Source organism: Passer montanus, unplaced genomic scaffold (assembly GCF_014805655.1).
Source record: "Passer montanus isolate IOZ18808 unplaced genomic scaffold, ASM1480565v1 scaffold14, whole genome shotgun sequence".
Classification (NCBI taxonomy): Eukaryota; Metazoa; Chordata; class Aves; order Passeriformes; family Passeridae; genus Passer; species Passer montanus.
This window is the reverse complement of record NW_024360941.1, coordinates 1498483-1517005: the sequence shown is the minus strand read 5'-3', so window position 1 is coordinate 1517005 and position 18523 is coordinate 1498483. Positions and strand designations below refer to the sequence as shown.

The 18523-nt window shown below is 38.6% G+C and overlaps 1 protein-coding gene across 25 annotated transcripts in view; it reads right to left on the bottom strand.

Moving 5' to 3' along the window:
- Positions 1-786: 786 nt before the first annotated feature.
- The window catches only part of TRIM2 (tripartite motif containing 2), a 111920-nt gene continuing 94183 nt past the window's right edge, over positions 787-18523 (bottom strand). For 23 of the 25 annotated variants that reach the window (XM_039699967.1, XM_039699980.1, XM_039699977.1 and 20 more), the window contains 5 exons: positions 17547-17714; positions 10628-10808; positions 8886-8956; positions 6184-6324; positions 787-5186 (listed from right to left, as the gene is read on the bottom strand). In XM_039699967.1, the coding sequence (XP_039555901.1) occupies positions 5034-5186; positions 6184-6324; positions 8886-8956; positions 10628-10808; positions 17547-17714 (714 nt within the window). In that variant the 3' untranslated portion in view covers positions 787-5033. The remainder of the gene's footprint in view (positions 5187-6183; positions 6325-8885; positions 8957-10627; positions 10809-17546; positions 17715-18523) is intronic. The other 2 variants (XM_039699982.1, XM_039699983.1) reach the window with 1 other exon arrangement.

Genomic DNA, 18523 nt, shown 5'->3' with positions numbered 1-18523 from the left:
GCTGACACTCCCTATGACTTGCAAGAAAGAATAAAACACATATTCCTCTAGAGGCTTTGGGAGAAAGACCCACAAAAATGGACAGCTGCTCACTGTTTCAGCTGCCTCATTTCTGACTGCCCTGCCACTGAGCAAACACTCATCACTGCGGGTTTCACTGACCCTGCTAGTCCCCTCCTTTGAGGTTGCATGCAGGCCAAATGATGCATCTGAAGATTGTGTCTTACTTCATGAGCAAGTTCCCAGTCACACTGAATTCTCAAATTATTCCAGTTTGGAGAGTTCACCCGTGACCAACAACACATAGGTATTATGTGAAATTGAAGTTAATACAAGCTGGAAATTTGTTCTTACAGGAACAGAGTCAGACTGAACTCCTAAGGCAAATTTTCTGTTCTCCACAGTAATTTAATTTGGTTTTCTGCAGCAGACCATTGAAAGATTATATCACATCTCAGCTAAAAAGCTATTGTGTACCTGTGATGCAAGCAGAAAAGCTTACAGCTCTTAATCTTACTGCCATCAATGAAAATCTTAATTTTGATTCCTGGACTGAAGAAGGAAGAGAGGAACAAGGAAGCTTCAACTCTGCACCTTCTTCCCAAGAACAGTTCAAGTCTGTCTTTCCTCTGAGTCAACATAAAAATTTAATACCCATGAAAAAAATCAGTTTCCTTAGCTTGTGGTGTCAGGGAAGAAAACTGGAAAAAATTACTTGTCTTCCTGCATTATGGGTTTACTTTTAGGGACAAGTGAGTACAAAAAATAAATCCTCAACCATGAAAATAACAGAGGAAACAAGCTTTATTTTTATTATTTGAAATTTTTGTGCGTGGTAAAGGTACACATTTGACTTCGGTTTTCCTATATTTCCAAGACAGAGTAATTTTTTTTGTCAGCTAAAGCATTATGAATACCATGGCACACAGGAAGCTAAAACTACGCACACACACACGCACGCGCGCACACACACACACACACACACACACACAAACACTTTGATGTGTATCTTTTATCCTTGACCTTAAGGAGAAAAAGTCGGTATTTAGCTTCATAGGGATTTAAAAAAAAGCAAACAAAAACATCATCATCGACAACAAAAGAACAAGTGAGAAGAGTATTTCATTATGAGTGTCAAGAGAGTGCAAGGCTTACATATACACAAAACATATATTAACTTACAAAGATGGAATGTACAAAAGCTTTTTTAAAAACATGAAAAAAAAAGAACTGGAAACACTCCTAGAACTGGAAAGCTGCAGCATGTCAACTGGTAGAGATTTCTATCAGGGGCTGCTGCCATACACTACTCAATTTAGGGAACATTCCCATGTCATAAAGCCAAAGAAAAAGTGTCAGGGTTAAGGCTGTGTTGCTCACAAACATCGACTGAAGTGCTGTACATTCGTCAGAAATAAAATGACCTGTTAGGAACCTTCCCACTCCATAGTAAAAAAGGTATTTTGTACACTTCCAGAAACAGGTCAGATAATCACTGCTTGAATTCTTGAAGAAAAGTTTGACTTTACACCATGATTTCATAACGAGCTGTCTCCCACAACTGAAAGTCATTTCTTTATAACAAACACAACATACTGGGCACTTATAGTTCTCATTATGGCAACACTAGATCCTTATTATAAAAAATATTGACATCAAATCAAAAGCCCTCTAGCTTCACAGAACAGATGAGCATTTACTAATAAATAGCACTCCATCCTCATGAGGCAATTGCTTGCCTAAACCATTTTCCTTTCTTTTTCAACACACTGGTGCTGGTTTAGCCTATGTAAAACTCTCCTATTGTTTATATTGGATTTATCTGAGCAGATCTTTTTATTCTATTCACTGAACAATGAAAATACAGTTGGCTAGTTTGTCCTAAAATGCTCCATATGACACAAGATCTAATAACCTTTTGAGATTACTTTTGAGTTGAAGATTAGTTAAATGAAGCACATAGTTCCACCATTCATGCTGTGCTGCTAGTCAATTAGCATTCCAGGGAAGTCAAGGGGACATTTGGTTGTACCTGAAATCTGGCAGCAGCATGCCTATAAAGCCTTTAATAAATGCTAACAACTCAGCAAATCACATAGTGCAATTCTGACCTTCCCTTAATTGGATGAGAAAAGAAGTCTGCCAGCTTTTAAGTGCAGAATTTCTGCTTTGGTTGCTCTTGTAAGGTTTGTAAGCCAAGCATTTTAGTGAAGTTGGCTTCAGAAGCACCATGAAAGAAATGTGTTTCTCAGTTTCCTGGTGCCAGGCAGATAAGGTCAGACCTTGGAAGGGAATGTCCTATGCCACTAAATTTGAAGTTGACAGCATTTGCTATCAGAAATAACTTCAAATTCGTGACATTCTTTAGGTGCTGCTCTGCTGATAATGTCTGAAAACCCAAAAGACTACTCAATTTTTTAAAAAAATCCACAAAACTCCTAATAGCTTTGAGCTGAGTTGTGAGGAGGGTTGTGTGCAGAATTCACTTATTTCATCAGGATGCACTGGGTTCACAAATGTTACCTAAAATCCTGCTAAACAATGCTATACCAAAGGACTGAAAAGCTTTTGAAGAAAAGTGTATACATTAAATAGCACAGTCTTAAGTATATTTTTTGATATATGGGTTAGGATCTATCTGATTTTCATGCTTCTCAAAGTATCTGACAATAGAGGATTTGACATTGTTTTCTGAGAGGTAAACATGCAAGCTTAGTAAAATTGTATTCTAAAAATCCATATTTGGAACTAAATACAGCAACTGACAGCCACAGCACATTTTTTAAAATGTTTATCTCAATCTGTGCAAACCCTCTTTATTAGTAAATGCAGTTCAAATGCCTTTTCTTCATTGTTGTGCCATTTAAGGGTCTTCCAATGTCAGAAAGTGTTATAAGGACACTTAGAATGAAAATTTGATCTACAGCTTTGTTAAATTTTGATAGGACAGTTTATTTGTAATGACTGAATTTTAGGACAAACTCAGTTCAAGCAGAGGGTATTTTGTTCTCTTAGTAATAACAAACTTGAGTTTTAATATTCATAAATGTTACCACCAGTTTCTTAGCTTCGTTATACAGTCCTTAAGCTTCATGCACAAAATATTTATTCCAATGAAGAAATAAGGAAACTTATATTTGCACGAGAAATTTTAAATTGGTTCTATGTGCAAAAAACAAACAAAGGAAAGAAGAGGAAATATCTTTAGAAAACAGTAATTAAAAACCAGACAACCCCCATTTAAGAACCTTGGGATCTGCATTTTTACAAGTCAAATGCAACTTTACAAAAAAACCATTAGTTTTTCTGAATTAATCGAAACAACCACCTTATGTTTTAGAAATAAGACAAATACTTATAACAAAAAATTTTATCAAAGATTTCTTTCTATTTTGCAAACATGCTGAAAATACTCCCTTGTTTCTGACCCAATGCCCTTTCATTTCAAGGCCCTAAAAATGAGAAAAGAAAGACAGCACTTCCCAGGCTGTTGTAGGCATTGGCAGCAAGCTCACTGCTCCTCAAGCAACACTTAAACAGGAGCACCATTCTATCTATATCAGGCTACAGTAGCAATTCAACCTTTGACCACTGGATATAGAAATAAGAATAAAGCCAATGCTACTTTAGAAAGGACAAGGTCATACTTTAAAAACCCCCAACAAACCAAACATTTGAAACAGAACCATGCCTGTAAGCATTTCCAGTTAAATTAATACTTCAACAAAGAACACAGTAGAGAGATCTGGCAGAGGAAGAAAGGTCATTTTTTGCGGTACTGCCATTGTCAAATACCATACATACGTTCCAGTTTGCTGAAATAACCCACGTTTACTTTTTTTTTTATTTTTATGTAAATCAGTCATACATACATACATACATACAAACAAATTGGAACAAATCTCACAGTCCTTGTTTTGTCCTCTAACAAAATTCCCTTTGATGAAGGACTTCAGGAATTGGTTCAAATTCATTTTTATTCGTAACGTATTTTTTCTCGCATAAAAACAAATAGCTTTGGTAACCCTTGGCTTTCCTATACAACCTCTGTTTACCACAGTTCCTTTGGTTGTATAACGTAGGTCCTCCACAGGGTACTTCTCTGGCTTTCTGTCCTGTGTGAAGCTGCATCTTATTTTAGAGGTTAATACAATGAGTTGCCGTAAGGAAACATGGCAATGAACACGTACGAAAGAGTGGCACACATGAGGTTAATTGACTTGACATTGTAATAACCCTGATCCTAATGAACTAGTTTGGTGTCAGAAGGTCTGTGGTTATACAGAAATTCCACTCCCACTAATGTATCGCTACAATTAAGTTTTTCCAGAGCTTTAGAAATGTCAGGTCTCTGCAAAGTCCTTCCTGCACATTGAGCAAGAGGAAGAGTGAAAAACAGCCGCACGAAACAATCCTTCATTAATTCCACATGAGTAGGGAATTTGCATTGATTCTCATAGTGCTAAACACTGAGCTGTGTTGACAGTTAGAGCTAGACGGATTTTGTGAGACTTAACCTTATACTAAAAGGACCTACTTGTTATACACAGTAAGACTGAAGAATGTTAAAAGTGTAATACCTACCATGATAATGAGATCTAGAAGATTCCCAGGGTCACCCCTGGGTTAAATAACATGTAAGAATGATACTTCTTTAAATTTGGAAGCTCTGAGCAGGAGCTATCCTTCGCAGTCATCAAAAAGCTTTGGGGACTTTTCCCAAACTTTTCTCATTTTTGCCGTATTAGTTAATTCCAGTTTCATAGGATGCAGTTTGTGTTTAATGTCACAATGTCTTTATGAATTCAGTTACAGAGGATTTTTTTATTAACACTTACAACAAAAAGTTCAGTGAGAAACATAAGAGGTGCAAGTCCTATGTAAACAAGGTAAGTTTGGAAATAATCACAAGAAGTCCATAAGAGACTCCTTTGTTATTAAAAATGAACACAGAGTAGGAGATATCCTGCACTGGATCTCTAGGACGAGTCTTTTCTTAAGGGTGGGTGATTATCCAGTTCCAGAGCTCATTGCTACTGTAAGTATCGATAGACCTTGAAGCAGTGATTTCCAGAGTCTGCAACTACAACGTGGCCATCTGAAGTAAGAGCCAGACCTTGGGGACCATAAAGGGGGTCAGCAGAGGTGTTAATGTAGGATAAAAATGATCCACTTCCATCAAAAACCTTTGAGGGTGAGAAAGCACAGAATTAATGGTATGAATAAAAAAGGAAAGTAGCGGACACAAGTCTGCTCATATAACTTGTACTGTTATACTTCTCATTTCTGAAACAGTGGACATACAATAGAATAAACAAGGGCAAAGTCTATTCTGTTATCTCATAATATGCAAGTTTATATACAAATGTATGTTCTTATTAAAAAGAACTAATTACACCCACCAGGGTCATTGGCAGGAATTAACACAAAACAAAACAATAATAATAAAAAATAAGAACTTCGGCTGTTCTTGTTCTAAAAATAGTCAACTACAATAAATCAAACTTAATTGGGAACTCTATCAACACCTTGTTTTCCTAACAAATGTCATTGTTGTGGCTAGCCCGATTCTTAGGTTCCCACACAGAGAAAACCAGGAATTTGTTTACCCTGTTGAGAGTGCTTCGTGAGAACAACTCATAAGCAGCTCCCTCAGTTTTATATTCAGTGGAAATAATACATACACATATTTATTAGGTATTCTTTGGCAAACAAGACCTTGTGATTAGCACTTAAAAGACAAAAAGAGTGCAACTCTCATAACTTGAAAGCAGAATAATTTCTCAACATTTAAAAAAGATGATAAAAATCTGCTGCATTCACCTCAGGTCATTTGATTTTTCATATTTTCCACTATGTCTCTGATCTTCTGTTATGGTGATTACCAATTACTATAATCTCAGCAATGCTTGGAAGGCTCATAAGTCATCAAGTAACTTTTGGAAAACTACTTGGCCCCAAAATTCTTGGTCACAGTGGCCATCAGAGCTGCCAGCAGCCACACTGAAAAGCTGACAATCTGACACCACCAGACCTGATAGTGGACAATGAGGCATATAAAGGATGGTGTGAGAAACCACATCACTTCTAATGCTGATGGTGTTTCTTGGGCAGTCTGAAGGCCAGAGGTGGCAACCCATTTGTATTTTTAATCAAGCACCCTTGAAATATAGAAATTTCTACCTGTATTCGGCTGTTTCCCCAATCTGCTACAATAATATTTCCATTAGAATCTACTGCTACTCCAGTTGGTGCATTAAATTGCCCATTTCCTTCTCCATTTGATCCAAACTTCAGCATGAACTCTCCCTCCTGGTTAAAGACCTGTATGGGTTAAAACAACAACATAAATATGGCATGGTATCAAGTATTAGTAATCTAGTAGTACCAGTTCACCTGCTAGTTAAAGGAGGAATTGAAGAGTTCCCAGGAACACACACACACACACACACACACACACACACACACAAGATGGGAGAAAAGGTGTCCATCTCTCCCTTCACTCTATTACACCATACAGTGTTTCCCTTCTCACTAAAGATCTGATTCATCTCAGACATGGAGGCAAAGTGCCCCAGAATTCTTCTGCAGCTTATGCATCTTGAACTGAAAAAAGCTGAATGCAGATGCAGCACTGGGTGCTTTGTTTCTTTGGAACTGGAACACAATGGAGCAGATGCTCTCTTCTCTGCTTCCATCATCTAACACACATTGCAAATCATGGCATGCTGCTCTCTGTAGACAGGTCAGCAACTGAATTCTCTGTGATGGTAACAGGTTTAGACAGCAGAAGGATGGAGCTGATCAATGACTATTCTGTCAGTGACCTGGAAGCACCAATGGGACCAAACAAGGTGCAAAATGTGTCATTTACATAGTACTCTAAAATATTTTAATCTATCTTGGATCCAGGCCTAGCTAGAGCACAAGCTCCAGCAGTGTTCTTAGGGACTGACTGTGGCTTGCATAAGAAAATGAAAAGACCTGAAAAGTGCCAAGTGTACATTGAAGTGCTGATAAGGTGGAAGATGTCAGGGAATTACTGTGTTCTCGAACACCCACAGTGAACAGAGAAAAAAAACATTTGGGGAAGGAAATTAATGAAGTACCAAGTTAGTGCCTCAGATGATTAAAGAAAATAATAATAAAAAAAGCCAACTAATGAAAAAAATAGACAAAGATATATTGCTCTCTCCTGGGCTGAAGTGACCAAATGAGAGAGAAGCCTACACTGCACAGGATTTTCAATAAAAGATGCCTGAGGGAAGGAACATCCTTGAAGGTTAATGGGGGCGGGAGAAAAACATTGCTGAGTGAGCTTGTTTAATTGAAGACATTGGTGGCAGGAAGCAGCTTTGGGACTCATAAAACTGAAATTAATTTATTTTGTTATTTATAAACTAATTTGTTATTTAAAATAAGATGTACTCTCTGCTCTCAGATTATAAACTCTCCAGAGTGTCAACAGTTATATGTACCAATTTGGAGAACACTACAGAAATAAGAATCTTTTCTGGTTAGTACCAAATTGTAACAAGTAACATTTGTATCCCATTAAGTCACACCAGAGACAGATGGGACACTTTGTTCTCATTAGACATGTAATAATTACAAACCCTCTAGGATGCCACACTTCTTACATTTCTTCACTTGCTTTTTTTCATTTCAGTTTGCCCCTTGCTGTTAAGCCGCTCCAGGCATTCTTGTTACCAGGCAAACCTTGCTTGTGGAGAGGTAATTTATGGAGTTATGTGCCTCCTGCTGCTTTAGGGCTCCTGCAGCAGTCTTGGTTTGTGTGTTGTAATCCAAACCACGAGCTGCTACTTCCTCAAAAATTCGAAAAGGATGTGCAAGCAAGGTTGCTGTTCCAGACCTAGGTGATTCAGCACTGCCCAGGACAAAAAGGTGTCTATGTTCAGGCAGCAACTTCCTATTTCAGGTAAATATATAAAATGTATTTTTTCAATTAGGAACAGTGAAGAACTAGACTGAGGGTTGGTTCATCTGCGTGTTCAGTCAAAATAGGCATTAGGTGAAATGGCAGGGATTTAATTTTGTTGGTGTGTGGGACTGACACACATGTCCTGAGAGCCCAGGCAGAACAGCATCCTGCCTCTGTCGCCCTGCTGCTCTCTCCTGCAGAGGAAGGGCACAAGAGCATGTGCAGGAAGTGTAGGAAAGGGAATGCCTGAGAACAAACACACGCAGCTGAGGCATTTCTGAAGTGGCCTGTATCTGCTTCACAGACATTTGCCAACACATCTCAGCATGTTTCCTTGGTTTGGTTTATTACTGGGACAAATAAATAAACTTCCTGTCATACCATGACTTTAACAGGCTGAGAGTCAGGACTTCCCATGGGTGTAAGGACTAGTGGCCAGTTCTGCCCAGTGCAGGAGGCACTGAATGAAAACCAATAGTTACATGGGTTTTAAGAGAATCAGGTTGTAAAATGGGTCCAGTAATCTTAAAGCCTATAGGTGTGGAATTTAAAGACTGTCATGTATCTTTACTTTGTTATAATTTTACAACTAAAAATATGGAAAGCTTTTACTGGGAAATTCAAAAGCCAGACTTTTAAAAGAAGACAGAATATAGAGTCAATAACAGGTTTGGCAGAGGGCTACTAAAAATAAGTTGAAATTATTTATGTTCAAGCAATTGTATTAGACACCATTATAGTGACACCAAAGGCAATGGACTGTATCTTTATTAAGCAATGCACTGCATGCAAATTTCTCTGAAAGTCCTGTCCCCATAGCAGAGCTATTTCACACTCCCTATATGCAGTGTCATCTCTTTGGTTTTAACAATACATTGTTTTCCCCAAGAAAGTATCATAATAAAATTAAAGTGGCAACTTTCCAAGTTGCCATTGACTGTACCTTGACAGAATGGTTATGAAAATCTGTAATGATAATTTCATTGTTGCTGTTTACAGCTGCAAAATGAGGACCTGCAATGCAGAAAAAGAAGAAGGGAAAAAAAAGAGTAATACCATTAAAATAAAAAGTATGATTGAATTAAAAAAGAAAAAAAAATCAGCCTGCCAGCATATTATGTTTGGCTTCTGAACAATAGTAGCCCAAGTGGGAATCCCAATTGTAAATTAAAAGTAATTTTACTTCATGGTTTTTTTTAAAAGCTCAGCATGTTTTTTGTAAACACAAATAATTTCTTTTTCACCCAGTTGTCAGCTATTGTTACCAATAAGCATTGTTGATTTCTCCCTCTCTTGTATACATATGACTATGCAGAGATTTACAGGCTTATTAACAAGACAAAACATGTAGTGCTTAAGCATGAAGTTTGTATACACTGAAAATTGTTATCAAAAATCTTCCTGTAAATTCTTAATTGAAATATTTTACGCTCTGTGTGCTCACATCTTACAAGCATTTAAGCTAACAAGTTTTAGGATAAATAAAAAAGTTACTTAGAAGACCACTGTCAGGGGGAAAAAAGGGCATTTTCTACTTTACTTTGTATATTTGAAATATAAATATTTGCACACATATTGAAATATGTGTGCAAATTTGAGTAAAAAACAAATGGTAGCTTGAAAATAGGCAAGTACCCAAATTAAAACTCTTGGTGCTATTTTGAGTTATTAAACAGAACAAAACTCAGTTTCCGTTTTCACAGCATATAAACTATAAAAAAGTGAAAAATTTTATATTGAAAACATTCAAGTATTGACAATTTAGCTGTTTTCTGTAGCCTATCAGCAAGAACAGGTGATATATTTCTCAAATGCACTGTTAGGAAGTATTTGCCTACTTATTTTCAGGAGGTGTTTTTGCAAATTTTCAAATGAGAAGAAATTGAGATACCCAGAAATTTTAGCTGTGTTAGAGCCCAAGCTCTCACAAACGGTATATATTATGCCATAACACATTGCAAGAGATCTCAGGATAAAAACACATTGATGCTATTCCTCTCTTTCACTGTGAACCAGTAAAACATCAGACCAATAAAATTACATACTAAAAACGACCCAACATCTGTAAAATGACCTCCATACCTAATCTGGCATCTTTGTTTCAAATTTTGAAAGAACAGCTATTAACTTAAAATATATCAGTGGGGCTGTTCTGTTTTTTACACTTAAATGCATGTTCTACTTGAAGGACAGCATGTGCAAGCAGTCAGTTGAGTATAAATGGCAATTTCCCCAAGCTTACACTGGCCGTTCCGTAACTCTGCCTTCCTGATCTCAATCTCAACACTACCCCATTGCACTCATTTTCTAGGAGATACCACTTGGGCACTGGGGTTTGTGTGGCTGATGATTGGAACACAAAGCACAGCATCTGAGCTGGTTGTGGTGAACAGCTTAGTGTGGCAATTACAAAGCACTTATAAAATGCTAGCTAAGCCCAGTCTTTCTTGGGTCACTGATCTGAAATGTTTCCAGGCGTAGGGAGGTAGATGAAACAATCTGATTACAGTTACATTTGCAGAGCAGATGTTGCAGTCTGCCTGACCAATCAAGCAAATAGGAGCTGTATGTCTAGCAGAACCTCTCTGCTGGAGGATAAAGGAGTAGGAATACAGCACCTTCAACATGCTCAAACATCATGCAAATGTGAGCAGAAGAGGCAAGAAAAGGGGATTTACATATTACCATCAAGTGTACCTGCAAACTGCTTGTCACCATTTCCTCGACTTCCAAACCTGGTGACTATTTTCCCATTTGGCTGGAAGATGAAGACACAGCATGCTTTATTGTCCACTACAATGATGTGTCCATTACGATCTACCGAAACACCTTTAGGGCCCATGAGCTTTCCAGACCCAATTTTGGCCTAAAAGGGAAAACACAAACCAGGAAAATATGTTGGCATGATAGAAATTAGTTCGTACAGTTTAAAGATTGTATTACGGGCACAGAGCAGAATGGAGAAGCATTTTTTTCATCAAAAGTTGGAAGCAATAGTTTTTATCAGTTCTTACCATGTACTTCATAATTTTTTTCTCCAGCTGAAAATAAAGTCTGCTTTCTGTATGTCTTTTCTAGACTGAAAAATCTGCCACCTCAGCAACTGAGTCCAAATATACAACTCATAAGAAATACAGTCATCAGAATTGTGTGACTTGATAAACCTGTCATAAATGTCTGTGTATCCAGCATTAGGGTACCAGCAGGACAGGCAGACAAGCAGAAAGGACTTTTGTCTTCTATTGTGTGCTGTTCCTGAGTCCAGCAACCACCTTGATGGACAGGGACATATCTTTATCACTGTCTGCATCAAAGAAGTCAGAGTTCTGGAAGCATCAGGGCTGGGTGGGATGTAGGCTATGATGTTCTCTGTTGCCTTTCTTGGGTTAGTAAGACACCAGCACATTCTGAGTCCTCTCAGAAAGAATTTCAGCAGAGCTAAAGCTCAGGCTAACCCCTCTATCTCCCACCAGATTCTACATGAGATTGCTTCACTTGCTGCTCAGACACATGAAGTGTCAGCTGAAAACTGCAAAGGGGAGAGGATCATGTTGCCAAACAGCAAATGAAGCAATCTTTGAAACACTAAACAAATCAAAGCTTGTTCCTGTCTTAGGTAAATAAAATTATTTCCATAATTTTAAATAGGCCTTGTGACTACCAAAACCATCTGCCAGCATAATCAGCAACAGGAGGGGAACTGTATACAAAATTTCACCGGAAAAACGTTTTGTGGAGATGAGATGGATCTCATAACAGTAAATTATTTGGAAAGACTAGAGAACTGTCAAATCCAAAAATGCCAGAAGAATGCTTTAGTAGGTTTAAAAAGAAGGGATTCTTAAAAGAGTATCTAAGCAACAGAGCAAGCAGAAATTGAGACCAAGCCTTCAAAGAATCCATGAGCTACTTGGGCATATACCCAAGAAGACTCTACCCAAGATTCTGTACCCATTCTTCTCTACCCAAGAAGACTGTGAGGATCACCTCACAATCCATTCCACATTTTTCACCATTCAGCTCTTTTTTAGGCTGAGATTCTAGAAACTGTTTTAATCTACATAAAATCAGTTGGGTTTTGGCCTTTCAGTTGAAAAAGGTTGTAAATATCCAATTGTTTGTGTTGGAGTGGAGCAATTTGCATCCTGGTTTTGGCCTTTTTTTAATTGATGGACAGATTTGAAAGCACTTGTTCAGGCTAGCTTCAAAAGTCTGTACTGGACAGACAATCCACCAAAGAGGGTGTGTTGAAATTATGGATTCCAGAACTTTCAGATCCTGTAGTAATTTGTGAGAGATCCTGCAAACTGAGGTTCGTGTCTTGGTGAAGAACATACATTTCTGTTTGCATTGGAATTTAAATGAAATATATACTATGATATTGATCTTATTTATGAAACAAGGCTATCTTTCACCTCACTGCCTTTGCAGGGTGAGACAGATCACCCCCGAGAACAAGCAATGCTGGGAGTCACTGAATAATTTTGGTTGGAAAAGACCTCTAGAATTGAGTCCAAGCATTAACCTAACACTGCCATATTTACCACTAAACCGTGTTCACAACTATCACATCTACTTCTGGCTTCTCTGCCTCTCTCCCCTCCCTCCTGCAACTGGTGAATACCAGTGGGACAGATGACAAGGCATTGAGAAAATCCATTGCCTAACTAATTTTTCTCATGTCCCTGATGTTTTCAAAGCAAACAGAAGGAGCTCTCCTACCCTTAGTAAGTCCCATGCTCCTATTGCATGGTACATTCTCGTAGCTGGGTTTGCAGGTAAAAAATAGGAATGATCCTAAAATAAAGCCACCTGGGTTCCCCGAGCATGGCTGCTACTAAGCCACTACACAATCTTTTTCAGTCTCCAGTAAAGAAAATTCCAGGGAACAAATCTTGCAGCTTCAAGACCATGCTTAGCCAACATGCAACGATCTTGTGTCAGTTTTATGTTCGTGTACATATACTGTTATAGACTGCAAAATATTCAGGCAAAATCTTCTTAATTGAACCATGCTAAAATATACCCAGGAAAAATGATTAAAAATTATTTTGTGTTCATCAGGGGAAAGACATCAGCAGACCTACAAAATGTATTCAGTTTGCATAACAACAAAGCAGCAAACCCATAAATCAAATGCAAATCTGTAGATGCATTTCCTTTGGGGTGATTAAATCATATTCCCCTCTTTCCTTTGGGATGCCCATGCGGTTGTCAGCTTGAGCATTGCACCACCTCCTTATCATCTTTCCAGGATTTCTACAGAAAATGACTCAGACTCATGAGTACAGTGTCTTCCTGCCCATATAAACACATATGGAAAAATATAACAAATAAATCACATACTACATTAATGGGCACTCAGTGCTGAGAAGAGTAATAAAAATCACTATTCTTGGGGCCAGGTTTAAAATATAATTTGCAAGCAGCAATAAAGCATGCCCAGCTAGAGTCTGCAATGCTTTTTACTAAAAATCTGTTCCCAGTTTAGATCAAAATATGCTGATGACACATTACTGGATCTGGCTGAACATATTCTTTGTGTATTTTTATTTCAGAAATTTTCTTAGAATTATAGGTTTGATTATTTAGAACAGAACATTATGAAACCCAGTCACTCCCATTAAGTGTATGAATGGAAGTATTTTCAGGCTTTTTTTCCATTAGAAATGAATACAGTAAAATGAATCATGTAAACCCTTAATACAAATAATGTGTTTAATTTAATTCAGTCAGGGACATTATGTCCCTTATTTTATAGGCTCTTAGGAATTTAGACTGGTTTTCAAACATGTGTTTATGAAGTCACCCTACCAGGTTAGAAAATATTCTGCCATGGGATATTCCTAGAGGTAAAATAATTAATCAAACAAATAAATAAATAAATAAATAAATCTGTTAGCCTACATAAAAATTTATGAAGACTTTTCCACTGTACAAGTAAGCATGTTAGGGCTAAGTTTACCTTTACTATTCTTGTTTCTGTCTGAAAGGTTCAAGATTGTCAGGGATTAATTAAAAACTTTCAACAAACCATCTCTTCCTGTTTGAGAACTTATCTAATAAGGAGATACAGCTTTGTCACACTGCAATATCACACAGTAAGTGGATTTATCATTCATCTGACTATCAAAATTCAACTGTGACCATTAAACCATACCACCTATTCCCATCGGTACGTGCTGGTTAGCTTCAGACAGCTCTTTCCTTAATTCTACTAGTGAGACAAGGAAGAAGTCTGCCATATAAAATGTTTCCTTTAATCTTTTCCCACTTATCTAAACTTGATCTTGACTTGACTTGCAGAGCCCTGTTTGGCTGATAACAAGCTTGCCATCTTATATGCAGCCCTTCAAGACTAGAAAGAAAACAATCCTCAGAGGAACAGGAATCATTCTCTTGGCTCTGTTGTCCAGTTCCTTCACTGGGTTTGAACACCACCTGGTGAGGAGCTGATACAGCTGCTTCACCATGCCCTCTCTCCTTAGCCTAGTGCAACAGCTTTCTTAGCAATGACAGAGTACTTGACAGAGGAAGTCAGCACTGTTATCTGCCTTTTACAGATTAAGAAAATAAAGCACTGGGAAGTGAAATGTCAGGTAACTAGTCACCCATGAGATCTGTGACACAGCCAGAAACAGAAGCCCCAGATCCTAAGACCCAATCTGAGTCTTTATCATATCCAGGATAGTACAGCCTTTCATGTGAAGAAGCTCATGATTTGGTGCAACCTTAGATTGGAGTTTGCCCGCCTCTGTATTTATGTAAGTTTTACAGCCTTGAGAAAACAGAGCTCTGTCACTGTTGCTGCCAGAACTGAGGAAGGTGACACTTTTCTGCCTGGCAGTGGAAGTTGCCAAGGGAGTCAGTCCAGTGCTGTAATCAGGGACATGCCTGGGCCTGGCTCCAGGGAAATGTGCCCTATGGCTCACATGACTATTAAAATTCCGCTAAGGGAGAGTGAGTATAAGTAAATACAGAAGGGAGGGGACAACATCAAAAATAGTTAGATTAAGCTCAAAACGGCCCCCTGATATTGCTGAGTTAACAAGTAGCAGGCCACCTGCATCAGAGGTCTTACACAATGACTTGCAGGCACAGTCCTTTGAAGGCAAATGCCATTATCCCTTTCTCTCTCTGTTATTTTAGCAAGTGCTGCCCAATTTAATCTGACAAGGCCCCTGTAAGAATTACCACTGCCAACACACAAAAAATTGCAAGGTTTTGCTCAGATTCCCACAGGCTAGATCTGTTACATCTATGTTCTGTGCTTCCAATATATTTTATTTAACCCCATCACAGAATAATACTCTGAGCTGGAGGGGATCCACAAGGATCATCGAGTCCAACTCCCAGTCCTACACCATCATGCCCAATGCAAGCCCCTTCCTTTCATGGCACTGACTGTCCCCATACCACAGCCTCACCCTTGGTAGAAATGATCTCCCAACCCTGTGTGTGTCCCCCACAGTTCCCCAGGCCCTGTGCTCACATGCATCTCTCCTCCCCAGCACAGCTCTCCAGCTACACTGTGCAGTACAGGATCCCCTGAACCAGTGCTGCACCAATACAGGACCCCCTACGCCCACTACAGCTCCTCAGTGTGGCCCTGTGCCCAGTGCCCATCCAAGTCTCCATCCCAGTGTTCCCACTGCCTCACTCCTGCTGTCCCCATGCACATGCTCTGCCACCTGCCCTCCACCCAGCTCCTGCACTTATATGCATATGCCTGCCCTCTGTATAAACAAAATACTTCTACTTTTTTTTTTCCCTCTCATAAATACGGCTTACTGCGTTCAATCTAAAAATAGCATTTTATACCATTGATGTTTCATCTCTCAATTAATCATTCTAGTCCCAAGAGCTATGAAGTCTGATGCATTAATTTGTATTAGCCACACAAACACTGCCAACATCACACAGCTTTTGCATTTTTTTGCAATCCAATGAAAACATTGACTGAAAACAAATCTAGGCTTCACATCAGAGGAACTACATTAATAATTTATTTTTTCCAATACCTGTCTCCCTGCTGGTAGTATATCACACATAGCATCCTGGCTTCTCCAGAGCTTTTTCCTCCAGAGCTGGCACCATCCAAAATGCTGGATTTACAGCATATTTTAAGAAAGCAGGAAAACAAGCCCTCCATGTTCTGTGTCCAGTTCACATTAAGGATGTTAATAATTCTTTAAAATACACCTAGGATAATCAAAATATTTGGATTCTTAACTAAATTACATATTTCTTTGGGTTTGTTTTGGTGTTTTCATTTAAGAACTTCAGCCAAAACCAAGGTTTTCCTGTGTAGCTGTACATTTTCAAAATTACTTGACAACTAAAATCACATCCTCTCTGCAAATGCAAATAATTTGTATTTTTTTTTAATACTTGCATTACATTTTAGTATTGTTTTACTTTTGCTTGAAGTCTATACATGATCTGGATACTTCTAGAAGTGTACACACTGGTTTCTCAGATGGAGGTCACAGAGGACTATGCAAGTACAATTGCCTATTTGCATTTGTCACTTTGCAAAGACTATGCAGAGAAAGGCCATTTCTTGCTGCACACATGAGCAGCTCAGAACCTGAGCTTTCTGGCCATTAGGCTGCCAGAAGATTAGCCAAACAGGCCATATCTGCCCAATGCAGGACTCCAGAACTAAATAACTATTGGTGGAAATTTCCCTGCAGGTCTGTTATCCCTATGACCAGTGAGTACAGCTAACCTCTGCCAGAGGTGGCTCTCTCTAATGTGCATCACCAGACTGGGTATCATGCATTCAGAGAACAGCACCAAATGGAGGAAACATTTAATTCTCCCTAGAACTGCACCTGAACCCAAGTGAAATAAATGTTGCAGGTTGGAAATCATCAATGTAGTGCTGCTGTCCTATTTTATTCCCATTAAAGGGATCAGAGTTGCTATGAAAATATGAGGTTGCTTTCCTTAGAATTTCTGATTTCTGAAACGTACAACATCATTACTGTCTTTCAGTTTTTTTCAGTGCACAACACACCAGCTAGAACACTCCTGTCTATGTTGTAGCACTGAAACAACACCCTGGGTTACCCCTCCTTGCCTTTATTACCAACAGGAACATACATAAATTATACACTATATTTGCTGAGAAGTATAGAATAAAAGAGAAAGTCACCATCAGTCTGCTACCTTCTTTTTCTCCTCCATATGCCACTGAAGAGCTTCATGTACTTCTCGTAAGATTTTGTGTTTGTCTGTGTGCATACATATATCTGCACACACCCTTCTGTACAATCAGAGTACTAATGATGTGAAGGTTGTTGAGCTAGTCCAACTAGCCTTGCTGGCACTTGCTATCCTCAAGCATAAGTTATAGAAAGGCATCTAAGTACCCAGTATGGAACATGTTGTCTCTGTTTGGTGTAATATTAGCATTACTGCTGTGATCTCCTCCTATTAATTATATGTACCATGTGGCTGGGTCAGGGGTTTCCACATCACAACAATGGAATTTAGGCTAAGCTACAGCCAAACTATGTAGTTTCTTGAAGAATAATGTTACTTTGCATTCCTTTGTAAGACAGAGAAAGCTCAGGAGAGTTCACATAGTACCTCGTACCTTAAATTTTCCATCTGATGAGAATATGCTAACCCATTTGTTATCATAGTCTGCAATAATGATATCACCACTGGGATGCACAGCCACTCCTGTTGGCCGCTGCAGCTGGCCAGGAGACCTTCCTCGTATGCCAAAACGGCTTTTGAACTGACCATCATTGGAAAATATCTGCAATAGAAAACAGGGATTTTAAAATTATATCCATGCATGACCATCACCTGTTTATTGGAGCTAACATTTTAGCAAGTCACTAATCAACACTATAGTCAGAAAGAGAGCTGGCAACATGAATCACTTTTACACAGTCCATATTTGGAAGTGATATACCTAATTTTAGATGACCCTAATTTCAAAAAATAAGAAAATCTCATTGCACTGTTTTTTTCTGAAAGTACTTCACTATCATTAATGAATTAGCTTCACAATATCTCTCTCAGGAAGGAGGGAATGGTATTATTCCCTTACTAGAAATGAGGAAACTGAGGCACTGAGTGACTTGGCCACAGTCAAAGACGAAGTCTGTAGAAAACATACGAATATGTCCACTGGTTGTGTCCCCAGGCCAGGTAACTAGACAGTGAAGTTCCTCTGAAGAGGCTGCATATTACAAAGCACAAGGATGCTGATGAATACTTGATTCTGTGTCTTTGAAAAAGCCTGGAAATGAGTTCTCACGGCATATGGCTTGCTGGTTCTCCCATACAAGAACAAGCGACACGCTGCTGCTGCGGTGTTCATTGCTACCACATGGGCAGCATGGAGACTGAGGACAAATTGTTAATGATAAAATGGATACATAGCAAGCAAAAGAAAAAATATAGCTTGATTTTCACATTTCTTTACAGAAGCCAAGAAATTATGTGGTAGCCAGGGTGCTACCACAGAAAAGGTTTGATTATTATATCAGAAAGAGAAGTCAGTTAAATAGACTAAAATCCACGCCACTCGAAAAGGATATGGTTTTTTTTTTCTATTTG